This window comes from Solanum pennellii, chromosome 2 (genome assembly GCF_001406875.1).
Source record: "Solanum pennellii chromosome 2, SPENNV200".
NCBI classification, from domain to species: Eukaryota; Viridiplantae; Streptophyta; class Magnoliopsida; order Solanales; family Solanaceae; genus Solanum; species Solanum pennellii.
This window is the reverse complement of record NC_028638.1, coordinates 42,798,826-42,816,603: the sequence shown is the minus strand read 5'-3', so window position 1 is coordinate 42,816,603 and position 17,778 is coordinate 42,798,826. Positions and strand designations below refer to the sequence as shown.

The 17,778-nt window shown below is 32.0% G+C and overlaps 2 protein-coding genes across 5 annotated transcripts; one reads left to right on the top strand and one right to left on the bottom strand.

Moving 5' to 3' along the window:
- Positions 1 to 647: 647 nt before the first annotated feature.
- LOC107011089 (protein LSD1) lies at positions 648 to 5,672 on the bottom strand. Of its 3 annotated transcripts, none has more exons than XM_015210425.2 (8): positions 5,373 to 5,672; positions 4,901 to 4,979; positions 4,614 to 4,727; positions 4,134 to 4,244; positions 2,663 to 2,775; positions 1,311 to 1,388; positions 1,146 to 1,217; positions 648 to 1,042 (listed from the first exon to the last, which is right to left on the bottom strand). In XM_015210425.2, the coding sequence occupies exons 3-8, from the start codon at positions 4,723 to 4,725 to the stop codon at positions 1,004 to 1,006; spliced, it is 525 nt and encodes a 174-aa protein (XP_015065911.1). In that variant the 5' UTR covers positions 4,726 to 4,727; positions 4,901 to 4,979; positions 5,373 to 5,672; the 3' UTR covers positions 648 to 1,003. The 3 variants fall into 3 exon arrangements, with proteins under 3 accessions (XP_015065911.1, XP_015065910.1, XP_015065909.1); XM_015210424.2 differs by having other exon boundaries at positions 4,901 to 4,982; positions 5,433 to 5,672; XM_015210423.2 differs by having other exon boundaries at positions 5,433 to 5,671.
- A 4,468-nt stretch (positions 5,673 to 10,140) lies between these two features.
- On the top strand, positions 10,141 to 16,272 carry LOC107011086 (cation/calcium exchanger 4-like). Of its 2 annotated transcripts, XR_003576946.1 has the most exons (3): positions 10,141 to 12,671; positions 15,007 to 15,093; positions 16,070 to 16,272. XR_003576946.1 is itself a non-coding variant. In XM_015210420.2 (1 exon), the coding sequence occupies exon 1, from the start codon at positions 10,558 to 10,560 to the stop codon at positions 12,496 to 12,498; it is 1,941 nt and encodes a 646-aa protein (XP_015065906.1). In that variant the 5' UTR covers positions 10,141 to 10,557; the 3' UTR covers positions 12,499 to 12,815. The 2 variants fall into 2 exon arrangements, 1 of the variants encoding a protein (XP_015065906.1); XM_015210420.2 differs by lacking the exons at positions 15,007 to 15,093; positions 16,070 to 16,272 and having other exon boundaries at positions 10,141 to 12,815.
- Positions 16,273 to 17,778: the final 1,506 nt, after the last annotated feature.

Sequence of the window (17,778 nt, the reverse complement as noted above, 5' to 3'; positions counted from 1 at the left end):
AAAATTATCTTTTATGTATATGTAGTAAACGTTAAAACTCCTAATAATTCTTTGCGTGTTTACTTTTTCATATTAATAAAAATTCTGACTCACCCACCGGATATACTTGTGAGGTGATTATGAAAGGAAAATTTATTTCAAAATAAAGTTACTCTTGGACCTTGTGAGAAGTGTTGTACCATATTACTTTTGTTGTTGAACAAAACCATAGTATTATATATATATATATATATATATTGAGTTGCAAAAACAAGTTTTCAACTTGAAGAAGATACCAAAGGGCAAAGTAGTTGGGAATAAAAGGAAGACAGATATAAGGAGGAGGAAGAAGGAATTAAAAAAAAGAAAGATTACTACTACCCCCACCCCCTCCTTTTCGTTCTCGTATTTTAACCAGAGACTACTTTCGAGGGGCAGAGGTAAATAAGGAAATGAGATTTCTTGCCCTCTTACAATTATGATTTTATACGAAGTGAGATTTGTCTCTAAGAAAACCATATCATATTCATATTAATTGGAGACAAATTCCAGACAAGTCTGCAGGTGCCATTACACACATGCAACAAGGGAAAAGATGCATACATCTAATAAAAACCGCACTCATTCAAAGCTCACTAACTCTAGTCTCTAGATCCTGAATACGCCTCTCAAAAGCAAGGTGTTTAGGCAGTAAGGTTCATGGTATACAGTCATATACAATAATATGGCATATAAGGTACATAATAACATTCTTCACTTATGACTTTGGGCATAGCACGCCACAAATCTAACGCGTAGTTATCAATTACAGACTCCAAATAGTCACAACACTTGTTGTAGTAGCTTCAATCACCCCACAATCATAATATCAAAATGTTACAAAAGAAAAACAGGGGTATGGTTGTAGTATTAACACTAAACACTACCATATTTATATGCAGCGGCTGTCTTTATTCTCATCTTTCCAATTGTTGCGAGCAAAACTCTCAATTGTTGTCCACGAACAGCAAGTTTAGCTGCCGAGCTATGATGTTGTTGTTACACCAACAACTACATTACTCACCTAGAAATGTAAAATGGTATCGTTAATGATAAGGTGGATAACTTGAGAGTGAAGAAGCCAAAATATATAAATGAAAGGAGGTCAATCATGTTGGAAAACTTACCAACTTGCCACTCTCATCGACAGACATTGGGTTTTGGACGACAACAGTTTGATTTTGTGAACGAGCCTTGGCCTAAAGCAGATATGAACACATTTCAGAAATCAATTTAGTCAATTTAGAACCTAGTAAGTAAGAAAAGAACATGCGGCAGACTTATGAACTCACAGTTGAAGAGGATCCTGAAGCAGGAGTAGCAGTGCCGTTAGGAGGGTTCAAAGGTGCATGGGCTCTTCCATCTCCTGCCTGCAAAAAAATGCATATAAACACATGAAAACTGAAATTCCTTATCATATTCATGTACGCATGTTGTCTAGTCTCTCTTATCAATATTATTATTATTACTCTCCTACTATCTTATTCTTCAATTCTATTAGTACCTGTTGTTTCCTTCGTTTTAGTTATCATATTATTTGTTTCTTTTCTCCATTATTTTCTACATGGCTTCTTCACTACCACATTTCCTTTTCTTACTGATTTCGATATGCTTTACTTGAGTCAAGGTCTATCTACCTTCGGAATGTAAGGGTAAGGCTGTGTATACACTAACCTTCCCAGATTCCACTTATGGGATTACACTGAGCATTACATAAGCAATGGACTAGTAACCAAAAGACCTTATTTTGCTTCCTCACTCACCCACTTACCCCTTTTTTCCCCACAATCTGTGATATCAATAACTTCTAAAATTTGCGACTAAAAGTTCAAAATAAGTTTGCATTTAAGTGGGCTGATGATGCTGATATCAAAAGCTGAAGATAAACTTACCTTCCAACATAAGCTTCTCCATTAAACTTTCATAAGGATTAAACCACTCTGACACTTTGCTTTATGTGAAAGTCCTCGAAATGTGTAGACGATTTTCAATTTAATTTACTTGCTTTACAATCTATGATATGAAGCAAGGTTAATCGCTATAATCTACTGATTCCTATAGGTTCATACTATAAGTGGAGAAGGAAGAACCAGAGAAGAGCAGCTTAAACAGAGACAAACCCAACAATTCTCCATGAGTAACAATGACTCGGGAATTGGCTATTTTGAAGCATCAACAACATGTTCACTGTGCTAATTATTCCCTTCTTATCTTCTTCAATTCCGATCATTCTAATATCATTAAATCTTACTATTTACATAAAAGGCTCAACATTGTGATTTTGATTGATTTGCATCACCCTTGAGCAACAAAATAAAAAAACTTACCCGCACTGGTGTTTACACCAACCAATGCATGCAAGACACGTCTTTCATACACACATTTTATCACTTATTTACCGTCAAGTTAATATATATTCTCACTTCAAAATGTAATTAAACTAAGTCAATATGGTAGTTGGTTATTCTCTGATCCTAACAAAGTAAGTAAATATTATACTACGCACAAAATAGAATTCTCATTACCAAAAGCACAATCTTAAAATTCATTCCTCTTTGTTATTTTACTTCTTTAACTATATGGACCAAGCATCAGCTAAAATTTTCACCAAAGATCAAAAAGAAAAATGAATCATCATACTCACATTAACATTGGTAATATAATGGCATACTGCACATTTAACCGATGGAGCTCCACATGGATACATCAGCATCATACGGCAGTTCCCGCAGTAGACATGAGCAAACTGGTTTGGACCTGAAGATCGACAGCACAATTATATGTCACCAGGTAACAAGAAACCTAAGCTCTATCGAAGGTACAAATCCTCAAACACAAACAATTCATCTAGCTCTTTACCCTGTTAAATTCTCGTGAAAGATAGAACAGGCAAATGATTCAGGTATAGTCCCCTTAAAATTCAAAATGAGTTACTATCTCATCTTAAACATCTGTCTTTACCGCTTAGCTCTAGTAAAAGGCACCTGATTTTGCACATAACATTAGTGCCCAATTAGCATTGTGACACTACATTTCTTACTCCTTGGCATGGTCAACCTACAAATGTTGTTGCCTTCAGGACCACCATCCAACTTCAAATAATGTAGCTTCTGACCAAGGGAAAAATGAAAAAATATATTCCCAGCACTATAAACAAGATAGAAGACCTAGGGGGAAAGAAAACTTTTGAGATTGGAAAGGAAAGAGCACAATTCAATATACACCCACTCTGGTTACTCATGCTTAGATTCCAGTAATATCTTCTTAAAACCAAAAAAGACACATAGGAACAGACTAGTCAATGACATTTAAGAACGTGTGCTTGGAGAAAAATGCATACACCAAGTTAAATCCACCAATTACCAGTCATAACTAAGTTCTGTTTGCAAATTACAGATGTGCTGCAAAATGAAGCAGATATGACCAAAAAGTAAAGCTGATAAGAAGATATAACAGCAGATATCTATATCTTATGTGACTGGCAACTAGTTTACAAAGAGCACCAGATCAGGTTATTATTTTCGAGGAACAACCAAACTCAAGAGAAATCAATTGGACTTACACCTATCTGTCAGGCAAAACTTCTGATAAATTGAGCCTCAATAGGAAAAAACATAACACAAACATACAATAATGAAGCTTTTTGGTGATCCCATAACCATATTCCACCAAGTCTGAAAAGACATAAATTTATACAGCTCTTTTCCCCCAGGCAAAAGCTTGAAGAGCTCGAAAGTTGTGAATTTCAGCTGGGACCACACTCTAAACTCATAAGTCATAACATAGTTCAACTAAAAACACAACCATACCGAAATGTTCACTTATGTATTACATAGTTAGATCATCAAAGTAATGTTACTCTTCCAACAGATTTTTCTGATGTAATACAAGAATAAAAATGCTGGTATCTCAATTTGAGATCTCATATGATAAATTTTTGGTGAGTATGTAGGAAAAAGAACTCATATGATAAATGAAAACAACCGAAGGTCAAGCTTAAGTGGATAGTATCAAAAGTTAAGAAAACATTTCATTCCAGCAAAGAGACACTAGATTTTCATAACCAGACAAACATTAGTCTCCGAAATCAAGGAAAGGGATGTTATAAACTGTACCTGGGACAAGGTTCACCGTATGACAGCAGGAGCATCTCACACTGTTTGCTCCACGTGGATGCATAAGTAATGTACGACAGCCTCCACATATCAATTGAGCCATTTCCATTCCTGAGAAAGGTCAAAATTTAAGCAACACCTTCGAGTAACAGAACACAACAACAACTATGCTTCAATCCATGTCAAGGCAAAACAACAACAACAATACTACATCTCAATCCCAACAGATCTACACACCAAGCCTCCCCAAACCTAGCCCACTTTATGGCTTTATTTACCATGTCAGCATCAAGCATAGCGTTACTATTAGATACTCAAAAATGTTTTTAAGTACACTAATTTTCTTTCCTAACAACAATCTTCTAGCAACAACACTTGTAATCAACATGGAAGGGGGCCATAATCCAAAAATCAGCCACACAAATTTGAAAGAAGAAAAAGTACTTATAACCACATCAGAATCAAGAAAAGCACAGATACCAGGTGGTGGGACAGGGGTGAGTGCATTGCACACTGCACAGCAGACATTAGAAGCTCCTCTGGGATAAAGAAGCATTGTCCTGCACCCACTGCACATCAACTGACTCTGCATATCTGTCGAACAAAAAACATTAACCAAATAGTAATGGCAAGCTCACAAACTAAATTGCAAAATGATCTTTGAGTTACAGTTCTCAAGATTGTAATAAATCTAAAAGATCCATCCTGAAACAATGAACTTTGTTTTAACAATTAAGGTGACTCTGTTGAGACATAAAAGGTTTCACCTTTCAATCTGTTTGAATGTCGAGTCGTCTGAGTTAGAAGAGTTAATTTCTGCCGATCTGTGAGGTAAATTTATTCTTCCTGCTTGACAAAATGAAAGAGAACAATAAATACTTTTCTTCAACAAAGTTGCTTTCAGTAATTATTCATCCAATGGTTAAAGCTACAATCTTTTTTCTCAGGATTCACAGATTATACACAGAAGAAAAATTCCAATATCAAGTTTTTCATGCTAAGACGGGTCAAACACAAATCGTACAAAAAAATTGTTTAATCAAACACCCATAACCATGAGTGTGGCTCATCAACCAGGTTCAAATCTCAGCAGAGGCAGAAAAACTAGGTAATTTCTTGAGCTAACCAAAAAGAGGGCCCTTGCCCCAAATTCTTCCTACCCACAAACCAAAATTTATCCACAATCAATTACACCCATCACAAACATTGATATAAAAGTAAAAATCATGTTTAGCCTACCAAATTAAAAGGGGAAAAAAACCCCAAGAAACTGGATAAAGAAAAAAGCAATTTTCTTACCAGTCAATGAACAAATCTGGAAGATAGGGTACCCCTCTATTATAATATATATATCCCCACACACCAAACAAAAAAAATATACAGTGAAGGGTACTTTAGATTATCTGAAAATGGGTTGGAATTCAAATGGAAATCTGAGCGAAAATTCCGACAGAAATTGGGTAAATTCAAGATTTCAAAAGATTGGTTTTTGGATATTTTTCTTACATCTCCTCTTTTTCTTCTTGTTAAATATTGGGAATAAATGTCTTTTGACCTGTCTACGAATAAAATAAATTAAAATAAATTCTTCCGCTTTAATTTATTTATCTTACTTTTTTTTTTTATAAATTAATTTTTTAATTATAATTTTATATGATATATTTAGAATTGTAAAATCATAACTGAAGCTATTTTTAGATAAGGTATAATGCATATATATGTTTTCCAAAAATTAATATGTGGTGTACTGAAGTTAAATATATTATCTATTAAAATTATATATTTAATTTTATACGCAATTCACATAATTTAAAAGAATATTTATTCATCGCTAGTCAAAGTCTTTACTTTGCTATTGCTACGCTGCATAAGATTGAAAAAATTTTAGTATGAGATTCGAAAAAAAAAATATTATCTTTCAAAAAAATTGTGTTAAATAAAAATTAATTTTAAAAAAAATTGCGTATAAATATATTGAAATGGGAAAATATAAATATTAATTAAAAATACAGTTACTATTTTTTAAAAAAATAAGAAAAAAGCTTTTGAAAAAAGAACAGAGAGTATTCCCGTAAATTTTTTTTAAAAAAAATTGTCAAATTTTATCCAAACGCGTTAACATATATTTTCTAATAATTTTTCCTTTTGTTGACACCAAAGATTTCTACGTAAAAATAAATATTTAAAAAATTAAAGAGAGATAGAACCGAGTGAGGAGATTTTGTCAACATAGAGAAAAATTATGGCGATAGATTATTTTAATCACAAGATATGTCATAAAAATTTGAATTCAAAATATATTAAAAATAAAATAAAATAAATAAATATGATAAACCTAATTTATTCCAAAAAAGAAAATGACAACGATAGATCGTTAATTTCTACTAAAAGAAATTATTTTCATTTATAAAACTTAAGTTCAAGTTTTTGATTAAAGATTAATCATATGTATTCTAGTCATCCCATAAGAATTCTTATTTGTTGATTCTAGAATTCATTTATCATTTAAATATGTGCTTCGTCTACGGTCACACTGGATATTCTTTATCGTAAAATTACATTATATATATATATATTAATGGCGCAGTCAAAATTTTTATAAACGATGTCCGAAAATTTCATAGCTCGTAAAAATAATTTTAAAAAATGGGTGTATTTAAATTTTATAAAAATCAAACTACAAAACATTAATGATTAATTTTTAAAAATTAAAATACACCAAAATTTTTAAAATTCAAAGTACATACTAATATTTAGCTTTGATGTTCACGTTTATCTATCTCGTAGGAGTGAACCAACAAAAAAAAAAGATATTTCAGTTTAGAGTAAAATCACTTTTATACTTCAAGATTTCACAAACCTCCGATGACCAACAACGAGAAATGAAAAATAAAGAATAGAATCAAATGAGTTATATTAAAAGAGAATTTATATAAAGTATTTTCACTTTTAGTAGCATTGTGAAATAAATAAATAAAATTTGCATATTAACTTTAAATTAAATAATTACTTTTAAATTTTATTTAATTTTTTAATGAAAAGAAAAAAAATAGATTTTGTTTATTAACTTTAAATTAAATAATTATTTTCAAACTTTATTTAAATGTTTAATAAAAAGAAAAAATCAAAGTCAAATAACGGGAATCGAATATGCACACCGCAACTTGAAAATAACTTAGTAAGAGTTGAACGATTAAAATCACTAAGCTAGAAATTTTTATTGTTTTTTAAGGGTGTCCAAAATATATTATTTAACCATTTAAATTGTTATTTTACTTATAAATACAGTTTAATTTTCTAACAAAGAGTGTCCATCAAAGGGTAGCTACGCTCCTGATATATATATAAATATAAAATGTTAAACAAATTAAAATTAAACTCAATGAATAATAATGTAATTTCAATAATAAATGAAAATAGACTTAAATTTACACATATATTACATTCGTTGAAAGCGTTTTATGTTTTTCTTTCTCAACTCAATTAATGTTAAGTATAAAATGAAAATAATAATTATCTTTTCTTGATATAATGAAAGTATTAAATAAAAGAAATAAATATGTTTCAAAAATTTTGGACAAAAAGTATTAAACTGAAGGGGTAATAAACGTAATTTCAACAATAAATGGGAAGAGACTAAAACTTACACATAATTCGCATTTTTTGAATGTGTTTTATGTCTTTCTTAACAAAAGGGGTAATAACATAATTTCAATGATAAATGAGAAGAGATTGAAACTTACACATAAATCGCATTCATCGCATTCGTTGAATGTGTTTTATGTCCTTTTTTTTAAACTCATTTAATGTTGAGTCTAAGATGAAAAATATTCTTTTATCGGTATAATAAAAGTATAAAATCAAAGAAATAAATATGTTTCAAAAATATTGGACAAATAATATTAGCCAAAAAGGGTAATAACGTAATTTCAACAATAAATAAGAAAAAACTTAAACTTACACATAAATCGCATTCGTTGAATGCGTTTGATGACTTTCTTAACAGAAGGGGTATAAAGTTATTTCAACGATAAATAAGAGATTGAAACTTACACATAAATTGCATTCGTTGAATATATTTTATGTCTTTCTTTTTCGGCTCAATTATAGTTGAGTATAAAATGAAAAACAAATATCTTTTATTTGATACAATAAAAGTATTAAATGAAAGAAATAAATATATTTCAAAAATATTGGACAAATTAAATTAAGAAGAAGGGTAATAATAACAATAAATGGGAAGAGACCAATAGTTACAATAAATCGAATTTGTTGAATGAACTTTATGTCTTTCTTTCTCAAGTGAATTAATGTTGAGTATAAAATGAAAAAAAGAATAATTATCTTTTCTTGATAAGTTAAAAGCAGAGGCGGATCTAAAATTTGGAGGTCGGGGGTGTCACAACGTTCAAGTAAGATGAAAGGATCGGTTGCTCTAATTTTGCGTTACAACTCAAATTATAAATTTTATTTATTTTCATAAATGAATCGATCAAATATGTATGTAGTAATATTTTCTTTTAGATATTATGTGATTATATATAACTAAACAATTCAATTTTATTTTCTTTTTGGAATTTGATGTCTTCTTCGCTGAAACTTTTAAGAAAAAAAATTCACATTCAAATTTGAGTTTGTATAAACCATCTAATAGTATTAATATAATATATTCATCTTTCATTGACTTTATGTGTTACTGGAAATATATAGTTGAGAAAGAATAAAAATTATAGTTTCAGCCTAATCATCTTACATAGCAAAAACGTCGATGAAGATCGCAAGAACCGTTAAATTAAAAAAAAAATCATTTTTGAACTTGTGTTTTTTTGAAACTACTATTTAAATATATTCTTCATAATATTTATTCGATGCTCATAATTCAGTACTCACTAATTGATAAAAAAATAAACACGTCACACTCATATCAAGAGATTAATAATTAGTGCAAGAGAAAAAAAAAGAAAACTCAAAATTAATTATGAAAAGGGGTCAATTTGAATTAATAAAAAATAGTAATAAATAAATAAGAACAAATGTAGAAAAAGTAAAGAATAGCTAAAAAAAGGGTCAATTTGAATTAATAGAGAATAGTCATAAATAAATAAGAATGAATAGAGAAAAAGAAAAGAAAAAAAGGAGCAAGCAAAAAAGGAAGTGTTGATGGCTAGGTTCAAACCTACAACCTAGGAGGGAGATCCGCTCCTTTGCCAGCTGAGTTATTTTGCAATATAGTTACTGGGCGGCAAAATAAATATTTACACTTAATATAATATATACATATATATATACAATGTTTTTTCCGAGATCAATGGATGTCGTGGCACTCTCACGTGGCCACGTAGATCCGCCCCCAGATAAAAGTAATAAATAAAATAAATAAATATATTTTAAAAATATTGGAAATAAAATTAAATAAATTGGGTAATAATGTAATGCCAACAATCAATGGGTAGAACTAGACCTACATATGAATCGCATACGTTGAATGCGTTTGATGCATTTCTTTCTCAGCTCAATTAATATTGAGTATAAAATGAAAAAAATATATTTTAAATGTAATAAATAAAAGAAAAAAATATATTTTGAAAAATATTGCACTAATAAAATTATACGAAAGGAGTAATAACATAATTTCAACAATAAATGAAAAAAATTCGAAAAATCGCATTCGTTTTATGTGTTTTATGCCATTCTTTTTCATCTCATTCAATGTTGAGTATAAAATGAAAAATAAATTATCTTTTTTCGATAGGATAAAAGTAATAACAAAAGAAATAAATATATTTAAAAAATAGTAAACGAATACAATTAAACTAAAAAGACAATAATAACATAATTCCAACGTAAATAAAAAGAAACTGAAATTCATACATAAATAGTTAAGAATATATATTAGATTTGAGTCGAGATGATTTTAGAATATTATTTAGTCATACAATTTGTTTTTGTTTGAAAAAACAAAGGGTATCCTTTTTTTAAAAAAAATTCAATCTTCATAATAAATTATTACTAACAATTATACAAATTAGTTTCTAGAGAAAAAAATAATCTTGAAATTGTACGTTTACCATTACCATCCAAAGGGAACATTGAGATTTTTGTGAAAGGATCCTTTGCGGGAAGCTTCGCAGAAAGATCAAAGATTTTCATGAACCCCATAACTCTTCAAACCTCGTAACAGCTTCGAATTTCAAACCCCATCAATCTGGTAAGTACCCATTTTTGCTTTTGAGCTATTTTTGTTCTTGTCTTGTACAAAATTCCAAGACTTTTTCGATGTGTTTTGCTGAATTTCAGTAGTTTCTAATTGAAAACTGAGGATTATGGTTCTTGGGTTTTCGATGCGTTTTGCTGAGTTTCAGTAGTTTTTAATTGAAACTGAGGGGATTATGGTTCTTGGGTAATTTGAAATATTTGTTGAAAAATGGAGAAATCTGATGGGTTTTTCATTAGAAAAAGTCCACGACTTCGTGGGGTGTTCAATCTTGTGTGTTCCCTAGTCCTTATGTTTATGTTCTACAACCGTGAAGATATTGTGAGCAATCCAATTATAAAGAAGTCATCTTTAGTTTCTAGTCAGTGGAACCCAAGTAGTAGATTTGATGGTTATTCTTCACATACACGAGTGGTTCGTCGAGGGATGTTAGAAGTGAACGGGTCGGATGCTGATGATTTGGTGGTAAAAAAGCCTCAGTTATGTGCAGGATTGTTTGATCATGTGGGGTTTAAAAGTAGTTGTGACTTCTTGAAAGTTCACCCGGATTGCTCGTCTGGAGGGTTCTTTGATTACCTTAAGTTCTATTACTGTGGTTGTAATGGAAGTGCGTGGGCGTTTGTAGTATTTGGTGTCTGGCTTGCTGCATTGTTCTATCTTTTGGGTAACACTGCAGCTGATTACTTTTGTGGTTCATTGGAGAAACTGGCTAGCTTGTTGAAGCTATCTCCTACAGTTGCTGGAGTTGTTTTGCTCCCGCTTGGTAATGGTGCTCCGGATGTATTCGCGAGTATTGCTGCGTTTGTAGGAAGTGGTGCTGGTGATGTTGGGCTTAACAGTGTTCTAGGTGGGGCTGTGTTTGTTACTTGCGTTGTCGTGGGTGCTGTTTCTCTTTGTGTAGCTGATCAGGATGTTCAGGTTGACAAAAAATGTTTTATTAGGGATATTGCCTTTTTCATTGTAACACTGATGTCACTATTATTGATCTTGATTGTTGGTGAAGTTAGTGTCGTAGCAACTATTGCATTTGTATTGATCTATGTTATTTATGCCTTTGTTGTTGCTGCCAATGAGATTTTGAGGAAGCATGCTCGAAGATTGAGATTGGATGTTGTTACTCCTTTGCTTCCTGTAAGAGGAAGTATATTTTCTGAAGGGACTCAGGAGGAGGATTCTGTTTATAGCACTTTGCTTGACGTTGAGACAGAGGACAATACCATACAGTCACATGGTTCCTTGCCTCAGTGGATGTGGGCATCCAATGTGGCAATATATTCTAATCAGTCATTGAGGGTGCATGATGGGGAAAGGCCTTTGTGGGGTTGGATTGACGAGGGTGTAGAAGTCAAGAGCCCATCATTTTCCTGCTCTCAGCTCTGTTCACTTCTAGAGTTGCCATTGACTGTGCCAAGACGATTAACCATTCCATTAGTTGAGGAAGAAACTTGGTCAAAACCATACGCTGTAGGCAGTGCTACTTTAGCTCCTTTTCTTCTTGCAGCTTTATGGAATACTCAGGATTATGTGAGTTACCTAGGCAGAAGTGTTGCTATAGTTCTTGGCATTTCTGTTGGTTGCACACTGGGTATACTTGCATACAAGCATACAAGAGCTGACCGTCCACCACAGATGTTTTTGCTTCCATGGGTTTTGGGGGGTTTTATTATGAGTATCGTGTGGTTTTATATGATTGCGAATGAACTGGTGGCGCTGCTGGTTGGATTGGGTGTTGTACTGGGGGTTAATCCCTCTATTCTTGGGCTCACTGTTTTGGCTTGGGGCAATTCAATGGGTGATCTGGTCTCTAATGTTGCTTTGGCGATGAATGGGGGAGATGGTGTGCAGATTGCTTTATCTGGATGCTATGCAGGTCCCATGTTTAATACACTTATTGGGTTAGGAATCTCATTATTCCTCGGTGCCTGGTCAGAGAAACCTTCTTCATTCATACTTCCAGGGGATAGAAGTTTGTTTTACACCATATGTTTTCTCCTGTTTGGTCTTTTATGGGCCCTTGTTGTTCTTCCCAAGAATGACATGCGCCCTAACAAGATGCTTGGTGTAGGCCTTATCATCATTTATTTGGTATTTCTGTCTGTTAGACTGAGTAGCGCGATGGGGATTGTTTCATTGTTTGGGCTTAGTGACTAATAGTTGCATGTTCAGAAAGATTAGCATTGAAATCATCTGAACTTGAGATTCAGATTGTCCCACTTCACTTGACTAGTGAACTTGATTGGTATCTTCATCATGGGACAAAGTTCCAATATAAGGAGCTTGTTATGCTCATCAATGATGTATTCTGCTGTACAAATACTCATAAAGTATGTGCTCTTTGACTCCTTTTTTGAGCCTTCTACTCTCTGTGTTGCATGATCTTCATACTGTTTGTATTTCTGTAATAAAATTTCTTTTCATAGAATCAAAAATTCCTCCCGGTGCAATGAAATCTGAAACTAATTAGTTGATGGTATCTGTTTTAGTCAATGAGCAGCTAGATGCCTGTTTCACTGAAATGATGGCAAGAAAAGTTGTACAATGAACAAGTTGATCACCATTTCGTCTGGAGACATTATAGTGCTGTTGGACTAGAAAATGATTTTGTTTTGGGATAATTGGTACTGGTTTTGTTTTCGGTAGAACTAGTGTGACTGTTGATTTAGTGTTTAATAAGCTTTGGGTTTGCTTTTGGGAGAATTATTGTTTGATTTCTTTTATTGGAAAATAATACCACTAAAACTCAAAAACATTTTAGAACATTTTTATGAGTAAGGATTAACATTGACTAAATATCTTTATTTGATGCTAAACATATTTTCAAAGAGATGGGTTTTGTGAGTAAATTAAATTCAGTTAAAGATATAGATAAAAGCTGGCTAAAAGTGAAACTCAGGCCAATCAAATAGTGACTAAATTGTCACATTGTCGGGGTCAAGTGAATCCACCTTTCAGAACTACAAAACAAATGTGGATTAAGGCTCGTAGTTTTGTTTTAGGAAAACATCTTTTATTAACAAACCAAAATGGTTTGGTTTCTAACCAGAGTTATGTGGTACCGTCCTGGTTTTTGGTGTCCCACGGTGCATATTGGTTTTACCAGTGGCAATGAAGCTGGTGCAGTAGGTGGATGTCAGTGGGATCATATTGCTGTACGAGGCCCTCTTCTTCTTGTCATATCAAGGGAGCATGGCTCTATTTCAGGCTCATGTGGTAGACGTGGTTTTCACTTTGTAACTGCTGGATGTATTAGTTGAAAGAAGTTTGAAGTTTGGTCTTGAGTTCTTTGGTTTCCCGTTGGTGTTATTGTTGCTTGCGAAGTACAATATGCTTTGTCTTGAGTGCTTTCAGTGAAATGTCGTTAAGAGTTTCTTGAGGAATTTCATGGCTGTCTCTCTCTCCAGTGATTCATGCTCCAACGTGTCTGCTGTATTGCATGTCAATTCTTCCTGATTATACAACAAATAAAACCTAATGTCAGAGTGAAGGAGAGTTTATACCACTTTGAATCATGCAATACCTCTATAATCTGTGCTATTAATTAATTATTCCAATTAGAGTGTTACAATGTGTTGAAGTAGATGGCTACTTTCTGGTTCAGTCTCTTTTTCGTCTCATTTGTGACGTTGTCTTTAGCCTCCACAATTTGACAGCATTGTGCTGATCTTTCTCTTGATAAGTTGAGATCATTTGCTTGATATTACACGAAGTTAATGTCAAAAGTACGTACAACTATGTGGAGGCTTAAACACCATTACTATAAACTGTCCCAATCTCCTATATACACCCGATTGCTTCATTACACCGAAAAGATACATGAAAGTAAGGACATTTTGATACATCAAATGTTATTCTGACCGTATGAAATGATCTCCATTTGTTTCAGTCTATGTAGTCTAAAAAAGGCACAAGGGTATGATTTTCAGTACTCCCCTGTTCAACCACCACATGAGGAGATATTGGGATACATTCCCATATACTTCTTACTTCTAGAAATGATATTTTGTTCCTCACATTCCATGAGTCCAGAAAAGGCATAGGTATGATCTGCCATACTGCCCTCGTTGGCTTGTCTACCCCTCTATGTGCTCTTACAAGTAGCAGTTGTAAAAAAAATCGGCAACTTACTTCATATAACCGTTGTTTGTGTCTATAGTTGCTTTCTCTTATGTTACAATTATGTTTTTTGGTTATTTTTCATATGCACATATCTTCATTAAAGCTCACGATTTGATTGTGCTTTGCACTCTATAATTCAATATCCAGCAGATTTTGGCTCCTTTTTATGCCTTTTGCCTTTGATAACACCAGTACATATCTTGGAGCATGCATGCATTATCTGTGTAGCATCCCTCATCTGTTTTATGTAGACTTCACATGTTATGTTGTTTTAGTTTGTTCGATAAACCATCAAGATAGATGAGAAAAGACAGTGCCATTTTAGATACGATGTGTGAAGACTGTTCCAAGTCCATTTAGAAGTAATTGGTCTCCATTTAGGACAATCGATCAATTATAAAAGGATAAGTCCCTGCATGTTTCTAAGATTTTTAACTTTGGTTGGTAGTATGCTTGCTTGCATAAAATATGATCTGGAAAAGAGAGAAAAAACTAGAGTCATTTCTGAAAGACTACATTGTGATTTATGTCATTGCCTTTTAGACTGCAAGTGTCTTTTGATAAAGCTATCCATCTCTCTGCTGGTGACTCAAACAAGTGGTTCAGCTTTTTTCATCTCGCGTCTATCAGGTAAAATCTTCTTTACTTTCTCAATCTTCTGCGAAATAATTTCTGTGTGAGATGGTCCGTTCTAATAGTGACACCTTAGTTACTTGTTGTTACAGTATTCGATATTTGACACCTTAGTTACTGGTTATATGTTAGAGTTGTTACACTACTCGATTTGTAGTTGCTCGTTATGCATGGTGGCTTTAGTATTGTTTTGCAGATACTGTTATGGAGCAGTATATACTGGCCTTAGCCCTTGTATCTAACATTGGGCATTGAAAGTTTTTTTCCACTAGCATGAGTTTTATGCATATATACTTTATGATAATCCATAGATCTACTGTTTCCAGCTTCAAAATGTGTGGATAATGGGTCCGCTCTTTTACCCTTCTTCGCTTAAATACTACACTTGGTTCCGACGAATCAAGAATTATTGGCAAAAGTATTCGTTACCTCCTGAACTTGAAGCTTTTTATTCGGTGTACACCTAAATTATATTCCGTTTTAATTACCTCCGAACTTGTTTGAATAAAAAAAATTGGTGGGGATTGGAGTTGTTTATGCAAAAGTATCTTGAAGAAGATGGGTTGCAGGGAGGGGATAGGGTGCTGCAAAATAGATTTTAAAATAGTTAAAATATTTAGGTAAAATGTTACATGTCATTTATTCATTGGATAGTTTTTCTTAAATTTAAAAATTCATTGTTTAAAAGTTATTTTTGAATAAGGGTTGATTTCGCGGAACTCCTTTTGGATTTGGGTCTTCTTAGACGTGAAGTTGATCGATTAAATTTCAAATTTGTCTGAAATTCTTACCAAGTGTTAATCTTTGTTTCCTTTACTTTTCATTTACATTTTACTCTATTTTTCGTTTAAAACATGTCAAATATTAAATAAAAATGGAGATTTTACGTCTTTTTACCGTTGTAGCTTTATGATGTGGCAAAAAATCACTTCCTCATGTGCATAATAGAGTGTATTGTCAATTTCTACACCAGGTGAACAATAAAGGTGTACGTGATGGAGGAATAAATAAGTTTGGGATAATTAAAGCGGAATATAGTTTAGGCGTACGCACTACACAGAATAAAAAGCTCAAGTTCAGAAAGGTAATGCATAGTTTTGCCTAATTTATTCGTTTTTTAAAAAATAATTTTGTTTGGTGGTCAAGTATTCTAGAAAGCTGTTAGTTGGTTTGTGTTGACCTTTAATAATTTTTTTCTTTTTCCTTTTACTTGTTCAACATATTAAAAAAAAATATTTTTTTCTCTTTTTCTATATTCATTTTAATAAACTAAAAGATGTAATTATTTTTTCTTTCGATATACCATTATCCTGGAGTATCCATTTTATGTTAGTGGCTTGTAAGTCACATTCTGTTAATCAATTCCCACAAAATTAATTTATCAATGGAATCTTTTGGCCAAAATTGCACATTCTTTGGGCAAAAGAACAACATTTTAATACGATAATGTCAACAATTAGCGAATGGAATTGCTTCTTCGTTAATTAAAATTTTCAAATTTAAATTTTGAGTGTGAAAAAAATTCTTAGTAAAATTTCGCGTATTCGAAGTATTGTCGACCATTTGACTTTCATTAAAGCCCTTTCCTAGCCATAACCTCCTCCCTCCCCAATCCCTAAGTCACCCCCACCCCCTACATATGATCCTATTTTTTTAAAATTATTATATTATGTGCGATCTTTGATTAAAAAATATTATTTATAAATAAAATATTTATATTTAAATTAATTGAAATTTCAAATAAATATCCATGGAAAGGCCCCACCCTACCAAAGGAATAAGTTGCATTGTTATTGGAGGTCTTAATTATTTATTACATGTTCCAATCGACGTGCTAAATAATACTTTTGTTATTTTTTTTTAAAAAAATTTAATTCTCTAGAATCTATTATTCTTTTCAAAATTATTTCTGATTAAAACTTTTGAAAATAGTTAGCATGTCTTAGTCCTATGAGGCTAGCTCCTACAAATTTTTTAATTGCCAAGACCATCACATTCACATATCAACAATTTAAGCATGGTATATTCTATAAAATTATGGAGAAAATAAATATTTGGAGGGGAAGGAAGTAAAAAAAAAAAGTCTAAGAGACTTTATTTATATCTCCAAAAGTATACTTAAATTGTCGAATTCAAGTTTTAAATATGAAAAATCTTTTTCATCGGAGTAATAATTCTGATATATGCAGATAGTTATTACAAAATAAGGGAAAAAAAAGAATTGTGAGTGAAAATACCAATTCGAAAACACTAAGAAGGAAATTTAAGTTTATATGGTTTTAGACCTACCATTGACTCAATTATTTCATCAATGACTTGGCTTTTCAAGTTTTTTTTTTTTTTTTAAAAAAAATAATCTTGGAGACTTCTCAAGTGTACTTCTCTAAATAAGTAAAAAAATAATTAAAATTAGTCCATCTCATTTAAGGAAAAAAGAATTCCATTTCTTAGAAGACCAAAAAGAAAATTAGAAAAGGGTGTGATATATCTCACAACTTTATCATTTGAAGATGATATTTTCCTCGTTATGAAAGTGACTTATATAGACTCATACCGTTATACAAACGGTTCACATATACCTTTACTCTCTAATAAAAGTGAAAAAATTAATTTTTTTTTAAAAATAATATATAATCCACATAGTATATTTATTCCTCCTCACATGTATATACCATATGGATT